The sequence below is a fragment of the Moschus berezovskii genome, chromosome 25 (genome assembly GCF_049115385.1).
Source record: "Moschus berezovskii isolate FMDL1 chromosome 25, NW_MosBer_1.0, whole genome shotgun sequence".
NCBI classification, from domain to species: domain Eukaryota; kingdom Metazoa; phylum Chordata; class Mammalia; order Artiodactyla; family Moschidae; genus Moschus; species Moschus berezovskii.
Genome location: NC_142484.1, coordinates 31,375,607 through 31,396,130, shown reverse-complemented (window position 1 = coordinate 31,396,130; position 20,524 = coordinate 31,375,607). Strand labels below are relative to the sequence as shown.

The window sequence follows — 20,524 nt, the reverse complement described above, 5'->3', positions numbered from 1 at the left end:
TTTCCTGAAGGAAGTAGAGAAGTGATAGAAGGTTTGAAGTGGGTGGCCTTAGGGAAAGTTGCTGACCCTTTTATGCTAAATGAAGAGTTCTTCCTCAGCTAAAAACAACAGTAATTTTTCTTTTCCTTCAAAATATAAAGATTAGCTCTTAAATTTTAGGGCCAGAAGGAATAAATGGCCAAGCAATCAGTGACTATTTTATAATAATCCACTTGCCAATTTAGGGCTTCATAAAATTCTGCACAAGGGAGAAAATGACCTTTGTAGAACCTATTTTTGGTAAGTTTACTTTTTATTTTTAAAAAGCCATTTTTGTAGCTATATTAGTTGATGTGTATTGAATGTACTTTTGTTATCTTAAATATCAACTCCAAGCTCATGGACTTTCCTTATATAGCTTTCCTCTCTCCATAATTTGGCACAAGAATGATTCTAAGTGCTGAGTGTTTTTTCTGCTCGTTTCTTCTCACAGCAGTTCTGGCCTTTCACCTGGTTTTGTATCTTATTTTAGAAATGGCCTTGGTCTCAGATCTTATTTTAACTATTGCTTGGGCCAAGCCTTGCTGCAAACCACTTTCATGTGTGTGGAAGGTAGAGAAAAAAAAGGAAATAGCATAAATTTAAAACATAGCAATTTCACAGGGACCTAGAAACAAAATTATTGTAAAAGATACTAGAACATAATGCCAAACTGCCCCTATATCCCACTCGTGTAAGAATTTGAAGACCAGAAAGGCTAAGTGACCTGCTGAAAGTTACAAAACATTGATTAAAATTTATCTTATCATTATTTGCATGACGGCAACCTATTTTAGAGAACTAAGATTTTAACACATAAATAAGCTATTCACAATAAACCAAACCACTCACCCTAGCTATCTTTGAGAAAGGGGATCAGGGGCAGGCACATATTACAAACTTTTCTCTCCTATTTCCTGGGTTTGTCCATGTTTAGTTATGAGCATCATTAATTTAATATCACAATTAAGGCTATGATCATTAAGAGTCAGATCTAGATTTGAATCTGGCCTCCACCACTTATTTGGCTATGACTCAATGACTTTTGGGGAAGTTTCCTAACCTCTCTGAACTTCAGTTTCTTTGCCTGGAAAATAGAAGTAACAGTACATGTTTAGTTAATGATAAAGGAGTTAACTATACGGTTCTCACAACTAATGGTTGGTTCACAAGGAGCACTTGCTAATGGTGACCACTGTCACTCCTCCTACTGCTGCAGCTACTTTAAAAACACTGGATCCGTTTGACAGAAAACAACAAAATTCTGAAAAACAATTATCCTTCAGTTAAAAAATAAATTAATTTAAAGAAAAAACACTGGATGCTTATATAGGGTGATCTTTACTGAATTATTTAAACATTTTTCTGCTTAAAGAATTTCATTCACCGTTGCAATGAAAAGAATTAAATACTTAGGAATATATCTACCTAAAGAAACAAAAGATCTATATATAGAAAACTATAAAACACTGGTGAAAGAAATCAGAGAGGACACTAATAGATGGAGAAATATACTGTGTTATGGATTGGAAGAATAAATATTGTGAAAATGAATATATTACCCAAAGTAATTTATAAGTTCAATGCAATCCCTATCAAGCTACCAACAGTGTTTTTCACAGAGCTAGAACAAATAATTTTGCAATTTGTATGGAAACACAAAAAAACTTGAATAGCCAAAGCGGTCTTGAGAAAGAAGAATGAAACTGGGGGAATCAACCTGCCTGACTTCAGGCTCTACTACAAAGCAACAGTCATCAATACAGTATGGTACTGGCATTAAGACAGAAATATAGATCATTGGAGCAAAATAGAAAGCCCAGAGATAAATCCATTCACCTACGGAGAAGGCAGTGGCAACCCACTCCAGTACTCTTGCCTAGAAAATCCCATGGGTGGAGGAGCCTGGTAGGCTGCAGTCCATGGGGTCGCTAAGGGTCGGACACGACTGAGTGACTTCACTTTCACTTTTCACTTTCACACATTGGAGAAGGAAATGGCAACCCACTCCAGTGTTCTTGCCTGGAGAATCCAAGGGATGGGGGAGCTTGGTGGGCTTCCATCTGTGGGATCACACAGAGTCGGACACGACTGAAGTGAGTTAGCAGCAGCAGCATGGACACTGTATCTTTGACAAGGGAGGCAAGAATATTCAATGGAGAAAAGACAATCTCTTTAACAAGTGGTGCTGGGAAAACTGGTCAGCCACTTGTAAAAGAATGAAACTAGAACACTCCCTAACACCATACACAAAAATAAACTCAAAATGGATTAAAGATCTGAATGTAAGACCAGAAACTATAAAACTCCTAGAGGAAAACATAGGCAAAACACTCTCCGACATAAATCACAGCAGGATCCTCCATGACCCACCTCCCAGAATATTGGAAATAAAAGCAAAAATAAACAAATGGGACCTAATTAAAATTAAAAGCTTCTGCACAGCAAAGGAAACTATAAGCAAGGTGAAAAGACAGCCTTCAGAATGGGAGAAAATAATAGCAAATGAAGCAACCTACAAAGGATTAATCTCAAAAATATACAAGCAACTCCTGCAGCTCAATTCCAGAAAAATAAATGACCCAATCAAAAAATGGGCCAAAGAACTAAACAGACATTTCTCCAAAGAAGACATACAGATGGCTAACAAACACATGAAAAGATGCTCAACATCACTCATAATCAGAGAAATGCAAATCAAAACCACAATGAGGTGCCATTTCACACCAGTCAGAATGGCTGCTATCCAAAAGTCTACAAGCAATAAATGCTGGAGAGGGTGTGGAGAAAAGGAAACCCTCTTAACACTGTTGGTGGGAATGCAAACTAGTACAGCCACTATGGAGAACAATGTGGAGATTAAAAAACTGGAAATAGAACTGCCATACAACCCAGCAATCGCACTCCTGGGCATACACCCCGAGGAAACCAGAATTGAAAGAGACACATGTACTCCAATGTTCATCGCAGCACTGTTTATAATAGCCAGGACATGGAAGCAACCTAGATGTCCATCTGCAGACAAATGGATAAGAAAGCTGTGGTACATATACATAATGGAGTATTACAAAGCAATTAAAAAGAATACACTTGAATCAGTTCTAATGAGGCGGATGAAACGAGCCTATTACACAGAGTGAAGTAAGCCAGAAAGAAAAACACCAATACAGTATACTAACGCATATATATGGAATTTAGAAAGATGATAACAATAACCCTGTATATGAGACAGCAATATATAGATGTATAGACATCATCTATAGACACAGATGTATAGAACAGTCTTTTGGACTCTGTGGGAGAGGGCGAGGGTGGGATGATTTGGGAGAATGGCATTGAAACATATATTATCATATGTGAAACAAATCACCAGTCCAGGTTCGATGCATGGTACAGCATGCTGGGGGCTGGTGTATCGGGATAAACCAGAGGGATGGGATGGGGAGGGAGGTGGGAGGGGGGTTCAAGATGGGGAACACGTGTACACCCGGGGCAGATTCATGTCTATGTATGGCAAAACCAATAAAATAATGTAAAGTAACTAGCCTCCAATTAAAATAAATTTTTAAAAAAAGACTAGATGCAAAATTAGGGAAATTTTCAGCATGCATTCCAGCTCATTTTATCTTTCTGGTAATTCAGAGGAAGCACCATGACCATTGATTTTTACTTACTCTATTAGAGAAATACTTTTGGGCACCACAGTTAGAATCTGATCCTTACCAAAATAAAAATCCCCAGTCTTCTTCTATATTTTATGTTGTTTAGTTGCTGAGTTGTGTCTGACTCTTTTGCAAGAGTCAGGTAGCACATGAGTCTCTTCTGTCCATGGGATTCTTCAGGCAAGAATACGAGAGTGGTTCGCTGTTTCCTTCTCCAGGGGATCTTCCCGACCCAGGAATGGAACCCGCATCTCCTGCATTGGCAGGTGGATTCTTTACCACTGAGCCACCTTGGAAGCACCTCTATATTTATTGTGAGAGAAAATCATTAACCATTGTTAAAAATCACTGACGCTGCCCATCTTAGAATTCCCTATCCATGTGAGAAGCAGATGCCCTTGTGACTTGAATCTGTAGTACTTTTAGATACCGCTATTTTCTCTGTATCTAGTACCTTGATACATATAATGTGTCACTTTTGAACAGCAATCCCATTGGCCTTCCTTGTATTTCAGGATGATAGTTGTCCATTTCTTAGAAGTCTTTCTTAGAGCCTTCAAAGTAAAGTTCTCCTGTACCATGGAGTTTCTACTTATGCCCTGGAAAATCTCAATAGAATATACTTTGTCATTAGTGCACATCTGTATATGTGATTTCTTGTGAAACAGTGCCAGAAAAAATGTCACTTTATTTATTTAGATATACTGTTGCCAGCCTTCCTAGAGATTGCATAGTCACATATTGGAAACTCATGGCCCTGTAATTTTTTAATTTATTGTTGGGACAGACCTAAATTTTCTGATCCATTTTAGTTATTGTGTGACAGCCACAGTCAAATACATCTGAGTATTTTTCTGTGCATTATTTGTAATGTTACTGTTTGTGAGGATGATGTGCTTTTCTAGTTCACAGCTGAGGAAGCCTGTCATCACCATCATTGCTCATTCATTCAACTAGAGCACCTGTTTTATCATAGGCACTGGAGATGCAAAAATGAATAAAACATTATTCCTGCTCTAGAAAATTTCACAGTTTTTTGAGGGGAAAGGATACAAAATGCATAATTATATTTCTAAGTGATATGTTTTATATAATAAAAACATTAACAAAATGTTAGTCATATAAAGGAGGAAACAATAAATTTGGGGACATGGTAAGAAGAAGTGACATTTAAGTCGATTCTTGAAGGATGGATGGAGATGTGCCATTGGAGAGGGAGGAACAGGGAGTGGGCACTGCAGACAGAAGATAGCCAGTGCAGAGGCCTAAGGCAGGGCATGTAAGGAGAGTGTCCTCAGCGTGTTGGAGGAAAGGCTTTGGGAAGCAAGGAGGAGTCTGAATTTTAACTGTTGAGCAGGGGGCAACCGTTGAAGGTTTTTAAATTAGGGCTGATATGGTCAGATTTGAATTTGAAAACTTACCCTAGTTTGGGGCTGGTGGAAGAAAGGCAGGAGCCAGACACAAAAGGCGACACTAAGATAGAAGCTGTGGAAATAAAGACGAGTCTCTAGGGACTACCCTGGCGGTCTCGTGGCTAGGACTCCATGCCCCCAATATCGGGGGAGTCCAGGTTCGATCCCTTGTCAGGGAACTAATCCCACATGCTGCAACTAAAAGCTCCTGCATGCCACAACAAAGATCAGATTGAAGGTCCCATGTGCTGCAGTTGAGACCTGACACAGCCAAATAAATGAACAGGTGTTTGGGGAGGGGGAAGGAATAGTCTCCAGATTTGCAAGAGTTTTCCTAGGTGTGAACAGTTGCCATTATGTGATAGGAAACGTGTGGGCAGTGAGGGAGGGATGGGGATCTGGTTTGGGTGATGAGGTGGGTTAACTGAGATTAATAGAACTGGGGAAAATGTAAAAGGAAAACCAGGATTGTTCACTATTTTATTTTTTGTTTGGGGAACAGAAGTTTTCATTTTGGACAAGGTAGGGTCAGTGTTTTTAGGAACATTCTAGTAGGCAAGTCTGGATCTGAATCTTGGGAGAGGTTACTGTAGTAATTTTGAGTTTTTACTGTTTGTTTTTCCGTGAAAAACTAGGATTCTCAGAGGTTAAATGATCGTGGTCTCAGGAAGGTAGCTGTAGCACCAAAACATAAATGCCTAAACTTCTTACCCACTAGGTCTTAGCTGAAATGGCCTTTGAAAGAAAAAATAAATCTCATAATTTCCAGTATTATTGTTTTACTGTTTAATTTCCTAGATTATCTTTACTTAAAGAACAAAACAAAAACCCTGATACATACATAGTTACAACCCATCTGTTTTCTGTACTATTTTCTGATCTTGATGTTATCTGACTGATGACAGACGAATGAAGAGTGTTCAGGACACTAAGGACCCCCAAATCTCTTGTTTTGCTCTAAAAAAACCTTACAATTCAAAGATTACATGGCCTCATGAAATACTCATTTGTTCATACATGCTTGATCTAGTCCCAATTGTTAACCTTTTTCATATATGAAGGACACTATAAATATTAAAGAATGAAGGTATCGTGCCCACTTCTCTGCAGGACATGAAAAAAATAATTTATTTTTCCATATATGTTGTTGAGCTATATAGTTCCTCTTGAAAACCACAGTTAAAATAGACAGTTCTTCAAAATCCACCCCACCCCTCAAATGTCAGGGGTCATTCAACACGGAATGAAACTCTTGAGTGGGCGTAAAGGACTTGAGTGAGCCTAACAAGGCAAGTTGCCATGCGTATCTGATATTCCCTTTTCACATATTTAGAAAATGCTTGACTCGCCTCATCCACATGAAATTCTGATTTTAACTGTTGCTATCTAGATTCTCTGTGTGGCTTCTTGGGCTATGGTGCTTGTCTTTGACTTTGTTCTCAATTGCTGTGAAATGTACTTGTCTGCTGTTTAAGGCAGCTGCAGTGGAGTGCACCCAGAAGTGGTTATAAGTCTATATTTAGTAAGCTGTAGGGTTTGTAAAACATTTGCAAATTCCTTTGGGATAAAATGGTTTCTATAAATGTAACATTTTTAATGAAATTATTATTATCACCCATTAAAGAAATATAGCAGCTAATATGTGTGGATTTGTGGACAAGACAGAAGCACAAAACTTCCTTAAGCATTCACTGAATATTTTTAAAACTTAGAATTAATCAGGTAAATCTTATTTTTATACTGTTAATCTTGAATTGCAGAGCTTTTACTCAAGTGTTTACCTTTGGTCCAACATTCCGAGCAGAGAATTCTCAGAGCCGGAGGCACCTGGCGGAGTTCTATATGGTAGAAGCAGAGATTTCTTTTCTGGAGAGCCTTCAAGATCTCATGCAGGTAGGTACTCAAGTTTTAAAATAGTTTCTAAATATCAGACATCTGTGATATTAAAATGCTTCTCTATACATTTTCACCTCAGGACATTTGTGCCTTACAGGTGTTCACAGAATGAAGAAGATAGAGAACTACTTAATTTAATAAACATCTGCTGAATGCTGTTAGTGTAATAGTTTAAAGTACAGGAGTCATACCCATTTCAGTTCATGTCCAAACTCTGCCATTAACTTTGCTATATTATCTAACCATAGTGATCTTTAGCTTCCACCCTGTAAAATGAGAAAAATAGTAGCTATTTTATTAGGTTATTGTGAGAAGTAAATGAAAGAGTGGGCTTCAGTGGTGACTCAGTAGTAAAGAATCTGCCTGCCAGTGAAGGAGATGTGGGTTCCATCCCTGGGTCAGGAAGATCTCCTGGAGGAGGAAATGACAACCCACTCCAGTATTCTTGCCTGGAGAATCCCATGAAAAAGAAGTCTGGTGGGCAGTAGTCCATGGGGTCGCAGAGTCGCCCACAACTTAGAGGTCACCAAGTGGAACGACAGCAGCAAATGAAAGGCTGTGTACAGTGTAAAGCACAGAGTGTGGGGTCTGGCATCAGGCAGGCTTAGCAGACAGTAGCTTTTGGTATTTGCTAAGCAGGTAAACAAAGCATCTTTATAGTTAGAGAAACATGGCTATGGCTATAGCATGAGAAAGCATCCACAGGAGCTGCCAGAACTCTGGAACTGGAATGAAGCTGGAGAGAGTCAAGAGTCAGACCATGCAGAAAGAGTTTGTATTTAAATGCCATGCAGAGCGATTTGAACTCAATACAAAAGATAAAGGAGAGAGAGTTCCCAGCGAGGAAAGGCCATGGTCAGAGTTACAGGTTAGAAATTTCTGTCTAGCAGCATGAAGAATGATGAATGATGAAGAATGATTTAGGAGGAGATAAAAACAGGGACGGGAGACTTTTCAGGAGGCCCATAATCAACAGAGAGAACATAGCTCTGGAGTTGGATGGACCAGGATTTGATTCTTAGCTCCCTCACTTACTGACTGTGACCTTAGACATGGGACTTAATTTCTCTGAGCCTCAATTTCTTCATCGAAAAAATGGGAATAATAATACCTACTTCATGGGGTAGTTCATAGGATTAGGCAGATAATATCATAAGGCACTTAGGATAGTTCCTGATACTTATTAAGTACCCAGAATTTGTTAACTGTTACTATGAATTCTCTCTCCATTACCATTTTGGTTAATATCTTAGTTTGATTTTCTAATTACAATATGTTTATTTTAGAAATTTGTATCAATTCTTCTATTCATTTCTACTCTTACTCACCCAGTAAATGACCCAATTCCACTTAAAACAAAAATATTACCTTTTCCTCTTGACAGAATGGAGTCACAGTTTTATTATCCTAAGTTGGATTTCCTAGTAAATAAACCCTAAAGCAGAGATTTGTGTGTAGATAGTACTGGGGAATGCTCTCTAGAGAAATATCTGGAAAGGAAAGGAAGACAGCACCACTGAACAGAGGGAAAAGTTGAACTGTGATGTGTTTACAGAGTCCTTTGCCAGTTCTGTGAGGACCTTGGAAGCTAGAATTGCCCTTCATGGTTGTCCCATGGGAAAGCAAGTGCTTCCCCCTGTTAGCCAGTCACTGGACACGAGATAGCCTGGGACGAGTTGTAACTTTGGGTGGGTAAGACAGCACTCTTGGTCTGGACAGTTGCTGAAGAAGGACCCAACTATGAAACATCAGCAGTTAATATTCCCAGCAGATAAAGATCTTGGTCCTGAGGGGGTGTTCTGGCCACACCCCACAGTGTCAAATTACATATACTCCTTTACTGTCTCTCCCTGATTTCCCCAGGGACATTTTTGTTTGTCCCTACCAGGGAGTGTGTGGAGGAGTAGGGAAGACTGGTTGCTACAAGCACCTTGTGGGTAAAGGCTAAGGATGCTGTTCTACACCGACAGTGCACAGCCTCTTCCCCCCCAGCAAACAACTGTCTGGCCAAAAATGTTAATAGTAACACTGTTGAGTAACGCCTTTGCAGATTTAGGGATTCAGAATATGAGCCTCATGGAGTCAGTAAAGTTCCTTAATCACCTTTTAGTTTTAGCTCACCACCCAATTCTTTATTATTCTTTGGCTCAGGCGATGAGAGTGTTGTAGAGAATGGAACCACACCTTTTACCTCCTGCTTTTCCACTGCCCCAATGTAAAACCAGAGGGAAAGTTCATAAAGATAATAGACATGGTTATGTTAGAATTAATTAAACATTATAATCTTTGCTCTATAATTATGTATTCTGTAGCTGATTCTTAATTATTTGCTACTCCACTGAGTGATACTCCAGGCATATACACTGTTGAAATGTTTGATTAATTGAAATATAAACCTTTTCCTAAAAATAAAAGAAAAAAATATATTCCTCCCAAAGTAATCTTCTGATTCTTTTAATTTTCTCCCTTTGATAAATTGAATTCTGTGGAAATTATTACCTTGATGAAGAGCAGTCTCTTAAATATTAAACCAGTATTGTAACAAGAGATAGTTTCCTCTTATGAAGTATAAACACTTAAATAGTACTATTGATATTTCAGTGCTATTGAATAATATATTTTTTAAAACCTCTGAGGATTATGTTAACTCTTCAGTTAAGTTTCTGCTTTCTTTAATATATTCATAAAACATAGTCTGAAAGTCAAGGTTAGAAGAGCCAGTGGTTTTGTTCTTCAAATGGAAATATACTGCTCATCAAAGATACTGTTTTACCAGCCTATTGGCAAAGTCTTTATCTTGCAAATAGGTGTATTATGTCTCTCAATGGTGTAATCATACTCTCCAATTTACGTGTTTTTTCCCTCCCAAAATACATTGGCTTTTTTCAGTGATTGAGAGATATAACCCTTCATAAATCATTTAGTTACTTAGTGATTTCTTTATCTTTCTGCTGGATTGAAGGTGATATAGCCTCAAAGTAAAACATCTTTAGCCTCTTTTTGCTCTTCTTTCATCAAGTTATTCCTTACTTTTCTATAAAATACATGTATAATATAAAATAATATAAAGAGAAGTAGAAAATATTTTATGTGTATGTTTAGTTGCTCAGTCATGTTCGATTCTTTGCAACCCCGTGGACTGTAGCCAGCCAGACTCCTCTGTTCATGGGGATTCTCCAGGCAAGATTACTGGAATAGGTTGCCATGCCCTTCTCCAGGGAATCCTCCCAACCCAGGGATCGAACCCAGGTCTCCTGCATTGCCGGTGAATTCTTTACCAACTGAGCCACCAGGGAAGCCCAAAATATTTTATATACGTACATAAATCTAACTAGTTGTTACTTGATAATTAAGTTCTTTCCTGTAGCTGATCAATTAAATCACTCAGACACTTATATAGCCCCACTGTATTTGCAGCATTGATAGGGTGTCTGGTGATTCAGAGAAGAAAGGGAGACAACTGTCTGTTGGGGCAGCCTGGACTTAATATGTATTTCTTTATGAGGGCACATTTGGAAATCACGGTATGATCTCATTGACTTCAAAACAAGAATTTTAGTTTGAATTAAAAATATTTTAGAAATATTTTCCATTCCAGTCACTTTTTTCTTCTAAGAAATTTTTCCCCTGAGAGACTTACAGACACCCCTGGTAGAATGAAATCTTATATATTAATTTGTGTCATGTTTGATCTATATTATTTTTACTTTATACTTTAGCAAAGCAAAAATGTATGTATTTGTGTGAAGCTAGATCTCATTGCTTCTGTAATCTTAAAGTTTACTTTCACTTATCAATGACTGAATGAAGCACTTTTCAGACTGTTACTCTTCACAACAACTGATGTTGGTTGTGTGCTCCTCTGAACTGGGTACTGAGCTAAGTCTTCTGCATGTATTATCTCATTTAATTCTCACAGCAGTCCTGTGAAACAGGTGCCATTACTGCTCTGATTCTACAAGCGAGTAGACTGAAATTGAGGCATCAACTTGTTTTAGTTGTTCATTTGACAGCGCACTTCATTACTCTTATTGAAACTATTAACAAAAGCTTCAGACATTTTTCTTTCTTTCTTTCCCCCCTCCCACTCTGAGACGAAGTTATGATGTCTCTTTTAATCAGTCTGGAAACTGAATTAACTTGCTGAAAATATATTCAGGAAGTAAGAGGCCTGATGGTTTTAGAGTTGCTAAAACCTGGAGAGTAGTCCCTGCAGAGCCCTAAACTGGTTTTTTCATGAAACTTACATGTCAGACAATTCTGTATCATTTCTCTTAGGTTATGGAGAGCCTCTTCAAGACTACAGCAATGACAGTTCTCTCAAATTGTCCTAAAGATGTTGAACTCTGTCACAAATTCATAGCTCCTGGCCAAAAGGTAATTAGTTTTGTGGCTAAAGCCCTCTGACTATGTAATGACTCTAATTGCATTTAATAAATTTTCTTTTTTCTCTTTTTTTATGAAGGACAGATTAGAACATATGCTAAAAAACAACTTTCTAATGTAAGTAGATATTATACTTTCTCTGAATTTTATTCATAATTTATCATCATTTATCATAATTTATTATGTATTCAATTCTTTTTGTTTGTTTATCTGCATATCATACTCCCTAGACTCAAGGAACACTTGTATTTTAATGATAGTTATAGCTCTTGTGTCTGGTTCATAGTTGATAATCAATGTTGAATGAATAAATAAATGAATAAATCTTAGCAAGATAAATGAACGTGGTAATTATTAGCTGTATTACTGCAATTCAGACTAATTCTTTAGTAATCAAAATCTAGCTTGATTAAAAAATATGCTTTTAAGATACATGTAATGTTGCCTCTCCATTTTTCTCTATTTCAGTCTTCTTTCTTTTTCTTTGCTTTTGCTCACTAAAATCTGAAGATATATTCTGAACTGTTTTTTAAGCCAATTTTTTAAAACCTAAAAATCCATATTGTAAATACTGCACATACATTATTGCTTCATTTTCACTGTAACCCTGTTATATAGCATCTGATATTGGACTGGTTATTTAGTCAACCAATCATATTAATCAGATAGGCTATTCTTTTCACAGTTTATTATGAAACACATTTGATATGGGAAAAACAGCAAATAACTTCTTACATCTAATACAAACAATTTACATAAAACTTAATACTCAGCATTACCATATGTAAGATAGATGACCAGTGTGAGTTCGGTGCATGAAGCCAGGCACCCAGAGCTGGTGCTCTGGGCAACCTAGAGGGATAGGATGGGGAGGGGGGTTCAGGATGAGGGGGGACACACGTGTACCTATGGCCGATTCATGTTGATGTTTGACAAAAACAATCACAATATTATAAAGTAATTATCCTCCAATTAAAACAAAATTTAAAAATCTTAGTATTCAGGGTATTTACAGTGTATCAAGGAAGCAAGGTTGATACTCTGAAGAATAAAAGATTGTCTCTCAAAGTAGTTAGTATCATTTTTCCCTTGCCATCTTAAACTTAGCAAGTTTCTGTTCTAAGAGAATAAAGAATCCAACCTATCCTCGAGGAGGGAAATAAGAAAAACTTGGCACACTGGACTGAGCTGAGAATCAGGCAGCAACCTAGACCTGCAGACTATAGTTAAAAATGATGAATTGTTGAACCTGAACCAATAACAAGGCAGCAAATATGGGAACAGCAAAGGAGGGAAGAGTCAGGAGCCCTGTGGTAGAGAAGCAAAGGGCACTGAGGTACAAGTAAAGGCTTTGGAGACTTTTTCTTTACTTAAATGTATACTGAATATTTACTATATGCCAGGCATTGTTCTAGCATCTAAAAACTGCTTTTAAAGCAGTGAACAAAGCAGATAAAACTCCATGCCTTCATTGAGCTTACATTCCTGGTGGAGATAATAATAGCCAAGAAACAAGATAGAAATGTGAAACATATAATCTGTGAAAATGAGTAATACTTAGGGGGGAGAAACCAAAAAAGAGATAGGAGATATGACAAAGGAAGAATGAGGAGATAGAAATGGTAGATAGCATGGTGGGGAGGATCCCACTAAGATGATTTTTGAGTAAAGATCTTGAGAAAGTAAAGTAAGAGAACTAGCTATATGGGTAAGTGGGAAAAGAACATCTTAAAGAATTAGTTCACGTATTTGTAGAGACTAGGCAAATTCAAAATCTGAAGACTGGAGACTCAAGGAAGAACAAGTCAAAGGCAGCCTGCTGGTCAGATTCCTTCTTTCTTGGAGGAGGCCATTCTTTGCTCGAGTAAGGCCTTCAAACTAGATGTTATTAGGGAGGGAATCTTCTTTAGTCAGGATCCACTGATTTAAATGTTAACTTCATCCCAAAAAACACCTTCTCAGAAATATCCTGAATATATGACCAAATATCTGGGTACTGCAGCCCAGCCAACTTGACGCATAAAGTTGAACCATCACAGACCAGGATGGTGACAGTGGAGGGAGAGAGAAATGGTCCTGGCCAGAATAGGTTTTAAAGATAGAGCAAATAGGATTTGCTGAGAGTGAGAAAGAGAAAGAGAGTGACTTGAAGGCCTTTGACTTACACAGCTATGAAAATAGAGACAGAGGAAGGAGTAGCAGGGGGGTTGCGGAGAGAGACGGGTGATAACAGGCTCATTCCCATGAGGTGTCATATTATGATTGAGATCCATTCAGATGTCCATTTGTAGCTCTCAGGCAGTTTGAGTGTTCAGATATGGAGTGTACAGGAAAGTTCTGGACATAAGCATATTGATAAAATTTTTAATTAGATAAGGAAAGAAATTAATTGGGCATCTCGAGGAATCTGTGCTGGTAACAGAGAATCAGGCAGATCTTAAGAGAAGTTATCCAGCTCCTATCTAATGAGTAAGATCTTAGATGGAGGGAAAATATCTACCATTTATTGAATATTTACTATGTATCAGACAGTGATAAGCTTTACGTATACTGAAGTTCATTTTATCTTCACAACAACTCTGAGTAGTTAAGCTTCAGTTTTCTCATCTCAAAAGTGACAACTTGAGTAATTTTGTTGAAATGACCAAATGCTGCTTAAGCAATATGTCAAAAACTCGATAACTTGAAAACATCTCAAAACGTCTACAAAAGACGTTAGTTAAACCTCCTGCAAAACATCTAAAGACGTTAGTTAAAATATTATGAAATCCTCTGAAATGCATTGTTGACTTCATTAGCATATAAGAGAGGTCCCAGCAGCTAGAAACAAAGAGGGGACGGAACAACCAGAGGGAATATGTAAATTACATGATTCTCAGAGTTCAAAGCACTTTGGAAATAGTTTCTGGGAAGGAGAAGAAATATTATTCCCTGTACATACCACGGAACCTGGCGGGCTATAGTCCATGGGGTCACAGAGAGTCAGACACAACTAAGCATGCACGCACGCATGCATAACCAAGAAAAAGTAGAGAGAATTGCTGAAGGCCATTGAGGATATCCAGTGTCAGAACTGTAATTTGAACTTGAAAGTTCCGCCTCAACGTAAGGTATAGGCAGAGTACTGCAGAACACTTAGAATAAGGAGAGCTATTTAGACACGAAGAGTCTTTTTTTCTTGATACTGTACCTGTAACATATCAATGGTACAAGGTTCTAGTGCTTCCCTTTTTGACTGCTCTTATATTTCTCAGTGTAATGAATAGATCATATCAAGTAATTGATGGAACAGAACAGTAGAATATCTAAGCAGAAAAAAGCTTGACAGTGTAGCCCTGTGTCCTTATTTTATAAGTGTAAATACTTAATTTTTTAATGTTTGTATTTTTAGATTTTTAAAAATAAAGATGACAGTTTATAAAACCTTCATTGAGATGAAGTGATTTACATAGCTAGTAAGTGGTAGAGTCAGAGGGAGAACCCAGGGCCCATTATGTTTTGTTTTGACAGAACATATGAAACTGCAAGTGGTTTAGGCGTTATCTCAGGAGTTAAAAACTTAGACTCTGGAGTCAGCACATCAAGCTTTACTTCTTACTTACACGAGTGATTTTTGGCAAATTACTGAACCTCTCTAAGCTTCAATTTCCCTCCTATAATATACTCACTTAAGAAGCATTACTACTATCAACACCAACACCATTCTAACTTAGAAATTATCTGTTATTTAATATTGGATTTTCATTTGAATAGAATTTCCATCTTAAAAAACCTATCACTCAAAACATAGCTTCGGGAGGTCCATTTGTACTTTATGACACCGCTCTTTCCAGTTAGTTATTATAAATTTGAACTTTGTTTTTGCTTCAAAGAATAAGTTTGGGTTGGGTAAGTTATTTTTTTAGCTCAAAGGTCTTCAGAAAGCTTGTAGATTTTTGTTTTTAATCATGCAAAATACTGTTGCAGAGGAGATAGAGAAACACCTTCATATATTACTAATGGGCATCAATCGGTGTAACCCTGTAAAAGGGGAATGGATGATAGCTTTGACAGTGTCTTTCAAAATTATAAAAACTCCAAGATGCAAATACTCTTGAACCCAACAATTCCGTTTTTCCCATGTTCAAAATTTGTATGAGCATGTGAAGTGAAGTGAAAGTCGCTCAGTTGTGTCCAACTCTTTTGTGACCCCATGGATATACAGTCCATGGAATTCTCCAGGGCAGAATACTGGATTGGGTAGCCTTTCCCTTCTCCAGGGGATCTACACAACCCAGGGATTGAACCCAGGTCTTCTTCACTGCAGGTTGATTCTTTACCAGCTGACCTACCAGGGAAGCCCAAGAATACTGGAGTGGGTAGCCTATCCCTTCTCCAGAGCATCTTCCCAACCCAGGAATCAAACCAGGGTCTCCTGCATTGCAGTGGATTCTTTACCAACTGAGCTGTCCGGGAAGCATAAATTAGATATATGCGATCATAACAAAAGATTGGAACTAGCTGAAATACCCGTTGGTAGGTGACTGGTTTGACTGATTAGGATATATCCACATAGTGGAATGTTATGTAATAGTTCAAAAGGTAAAGTTCTTCATATACTGATGTGTAAATATCTGCAAGATATATTGAGCAAGAAACGATGTAAAAGAGTGTGTATGATGCGTATGCTGTAGCATTACACTACAGCAGCCATCTATAAAAAGGGGAGATTGAGTATTAGTATTTGCTTAGAGATGCATTAAGCCCTCTGGGAGAGTACACAGGAAACCAGTAACAATGATTGTGTATGAGGAGAGGAACTGAGTAGCTATGTGAAAGGGGTGGAATGAAGATGTATACTGTTTTATTCATCTTGATTTTTTTAACCATATGCATATATCATCTATTCAAACTGTTACATTTTTAGTTTGGCATGCTTTAGGCATGGTGATTTCTTACTAAGGTAACCAGTGGTATTTTTCCTGAACAATCTTCCAATACTAGAATATATTATTAATCCCTTACGATGGTCTGAAAGAGTTCATAGGATTTGACCTCTCATTACCTTTCCCATCTGATTTCCTGGCATTCTTCCCCTTATTCAATATGCTGTAGTCACACTGGCTTTTTTTGTTGTTGTTGTTCCTTGAATAAGCCAAACTGTTCCTCACTGCAGGTTTTTGTACTCACTGTTCCTTTGCCTGGAATACTTTCCCTTAGATATTTATATGGCTCGTTTCCTTACTTCATTCAGGGTTCTGTTCAAATGTCACCAATTCAGCAAGGCCTTTCTTGACCATCTTACCTACAACAGTACACCAAAAACCCCCTTTTTACCTTGCTTTGTTTATCTTCATAGCACCAGGAGCTCCCTGGCATTATATTATTTTTGTTTATTGTCTTTCTGTACATACATACATACCCTCTTTTTGCCTTGATTTGGTTATTTCATAGCACCAGGAGCTCCCTGGCATTTTGTTATTTTGGTTTATTTATCCTTCTACACACACAGTCCGTACACAGACACACACACACACTCCATACACACAAACACACACGCTCACTCCATACACACACACACACACACTCACTCCATACACACACACACACACACTCACTCCATACACACACACACACATGCTCCATACACACACACACACACGCTCCACACACACACACACACACACGCTCCACACACACACACGCTCCATACACACACACACACTACACACACACACACACACACACGCTCCATAAAGGCAGGGTCTTGTTTTTATTTGCTGGATCTCCAGTGCCTGGAATGACGCCTGGCGCGTGGTAAGTGCCCGTATATGCTGGGTGAATGAATGATAGCTTTCAGGAGAGAGTTTTCCTCTTTCAGTCTCCGTATTTCACACCTTTTCACGCATTAGCATAATGTGAATTCAGAGAAAATCTTTACTTTCTTGAGTGGTTAGCTTCTTTGTGTATGCTGCAAGTGGATGGAGGAATGATTATTGAATGGCCATTTCTTTTCACACTGCTCAGACTCATAAGATTAAATCAGCCATAATTCTTAATTATCAATAATCATTTTTTATAATCATTCCTGATAACGCAGCAATCATTTGATACTCATTTGTAATCTGAAAAACAGTATGAAAATAAGCCTTTTACAGTTTTCCGATGCACTAATTAACAATAGCCCGTTGTATAGACCTTTTTCTGATTTTCCCCTTTTTCTCTCCAGCATTTCTTACACTGAGGCAGTGGAGATCTTAAAGCAGGCATCCCAGAACTTCACCTTCACTCCAGAGGTAGGATATATATATGAAAATTTCTTTCTCATATTTATCTGATTTCATTAAGAATCCTTTAAAATAACCTTATTTCTCTTATTAGCAATATGCTGTATTTCATATATGTACATTGGGTTTTTTTGATGGTTGCCCAACCTTGTTGACATATATAGACTGAAAAATTGTTTTGAAGTAGAATCACATCATTTGGATTAGCAGTGACAAAAGTAGTTATAGAGAAGTTTCCCAAGTTTAAAGATGAAATTCCTTAGAAATATCATAGAATATAGAATAGAATATCAGTGTAGCAGTCAACTAGTTCAGTGTTTTTCAAAGTATTTTCTGAATGATGTTATCAGTTGACAGCCAAAAGAGGTTATGTGATCAAATAAGTTTAAGCAGGTTTCGTTTTCCTTTGAACTTTATAGAGGCTTCTAATTTGTCATCCACTTTAACGAACACTTGAGTTCTGTGTTTTTGCTTTTTCCCAGAACTCCTTTATTTTATTGGCAAGGATATCGGTCTGGAAAGACAGCATGATCTAGTGACCATGCACATAATGTTAGAGGCAAGTCTCCTCATTTCTCTGCCAGTGCTTCTTTCCTGTAATTAAGATACTGCGAGACAAGTGGGACTAATAAGATAATGTTAAAAATATAATACCTTTGTCTTTAAACTACTGCTTATACCAGTTCTATTCCCAGTTAGATGTTCTCATAAGTTAGATGTTAGATGTTAGGTTAGATTTTCTCTTCAGTTATGAGTGTCCTGTGCTTATTATATTTATAATCAGTTGATTTCTTTGTATAATTTTTTTATTTAATATTTGTCTTCTACCCTAGAAGCTTCATGGAGTCAGGGGTTTTGTTTTCCTTACCATTGTTTCCAGTACCTAGATGGTATTTGGGGTTTAATAGGCACATTAGTGTTTGCTGAATAAATAGATGAACATTGTTATTAAATATTCATCAAAGAGCACCTGATATATTAGTTGACTCTTTTATAAAAAAAAAAAATTCACTGGGAGATGCCAGCTAGCCAAAGATAGACTCAGTATTAGGAATATTATCTCTCATCATTTAATTTCCTGAAACTTAGAAACAGTAACTGTAGAAGAAGCTCTGGCCAATATTAATAAAAATTGTGATTCTGAATCAGCTTTTATGCACTGTGGAAAGCATACTGTGTCTTCCTATTTGTCTGCCAGATGCTGCTCCCTCAGATGGGGCACAGAAAGCACAGTGTTCATCTACTAGTTCCAGCTTTCATCTTTCCAGGCTTTTGAATGTTCTGTTCACACATCTCTCTCTCGTTTCTCTGTCTGTGTAACCTCAGCAGACAGTTCCGCACATGCCTGATCCTCAGGGAAAAGAAGCCCTTGGCACTGATACAGGTTATTTTTAGGTCCTGCATTGTATATTTCAGCTCTGTCTTCTCCGTTGGTAATTTCTTTTTTCTCATTACAGTGGGGTGCTGATCTACACACTGAACACGAAAAATACCTGGTGAAGCACTGTGGCGACATACCAGTCTTTGTCATTAATTATCCATTAGCACTCAAGCCGTTCTACATGAGGGAAAATGAAGATGGCCCTCAGCACACGGTAAGTAAGACACTAAATAAATCGGGGTTAATCATCTCAGAGTCTGAGGTTTTCCCCTTGATTTAATTTAATTTATCCTTTGGCATATTTTCTTAAATTATATCATTCACTCTTTATATCTCTTAAAATGATAATGTTTCTCACAGGCACCTCTGAAAATGTGTTTCCAAAGATCCCAGTGTTCTGTAAGCACACTCCCTCATTTCTGTTGTAGGGTGTCCTCAGTTAAGCAGATGCAAATGTAGGTGCGTTTTGTTTTGTATTTTTAAATTACTGAGAGCCCTAGAGCAGTGTATAGCAATATGCCCAGTCTCCTATCAAATTAAATACTGATTAGGAGACCACATGCGGAAGGGGGAGATGATGGTAGTGGCATTATCAAAGGAAGAGCTAACTTGGCGTAGCAGGCAGCTTAGAGTACTTTGACTGTCAAATAGAAGGAGTGAGGGGAGGGCTGTGGCGGGGTCGAAGTGGTCTGGGCGCATTCTCCTCTTGGTTGGTCCTCTTCTGACCGTCTCTTTTCTCTGCCTGTCTCGTCTCTGTCTGTCTGTGCTCTTTTGCTCTTCTTGTCCTCTGTTCTTTCTTTTTCCTAAATTACAGTTCACTTTTATACTTCTGGTATTTTCCTTTTTTCTCTTTTTTTGTCTCTTCTCTCCTTCACAAAATTGGCAGTAACATAAGAATATTTTTTACTCTTTAAATATGTATTGAATAGTTATTTAATATCATTAATTATAAAAATCTATGAGACAAATATGTTTATCTCAGAAAAGGTCCCAAATGTAAACTTTGCTGTCTTGTACTTTTCACTTGTTTTTAGATAAATACCAGTAGGAAAATGTAGATCAGGACCCCCTAAAAAATAAAATTACCTCATCTTAGGTATACAAGGTTATCTGTTTGAATGTCTTTCCTGTCTTTGCTCATATTACAGCATTCCTAAAACAGTATTAGCCACCAATTAGTATGAAGCAAATACTATCATGTCATCTCTTAAGTCACAAATCACAAAGCAACCTTGCCAAGAAACTTGTTGTTTTTCCAATTTTACATATAGAAAAGTGAGGTGAAAAGTGAGGCAAAAAGACCAGTTGCATTTCTCAAGGCTCCATGGATAGTAAGTGATAGAGTTCTTATTCAAACCTGATTCCCTCTGGCTCTGAAGTCTGTGTTCTTCTCCACTTTATTACACTACCTCAAAAGTCACAAATACAAAATTACATATTAGCCACTGATTTTACACATCCCTACCTTTCACCAGCATTATCCAAATGCAGTAAGCAACACAG

The 20,524-nt window shown here is 37.6% G+C and overlaps 1 protein-coding gene across 6 annotated transcripts in view; it reads left to right on the top strand.

The window, feature by feature from the left end:
* The window catches only part of NARS2 (asparaginyl-tRNA synthetase 2, mitochondrial), a 166,679-nt gene that overhangs the window by 112,151 nt on the left and 34,004 nt on the right, over positions 1-20,524 (top strand). For all 6 annotated transcript variants that reach the window (XR_016036412.1, XR_016036411.1, XM_088832342.1 and 3 more), the window contains 5 exons: positions 6,853-6,985; positions 11,267-11,365; positions 11,454-11,491; positions 17,583-17,649; positions 19,098-19,235. Coding sequence is in view for 4 of the 6 variants with exons in the window: in XM_088832342.1 (XP_088688468.1) it covers positions 6,853-6,985; positions 11,267-11,365; positions 11,454-11,491; positions 17,583-17,649; positions 19,098-19,235 (475 nt within the window). In the remaining 2 variants the exon portion in view is untranslated. The remainder of the gene's footprint in view (positions 1-6,852; positions 6,986-11,266; positions 11,366-11,453; positions 11,492-17,582; positions 17,650-19,097; positions 19,236-20,524) is intronic.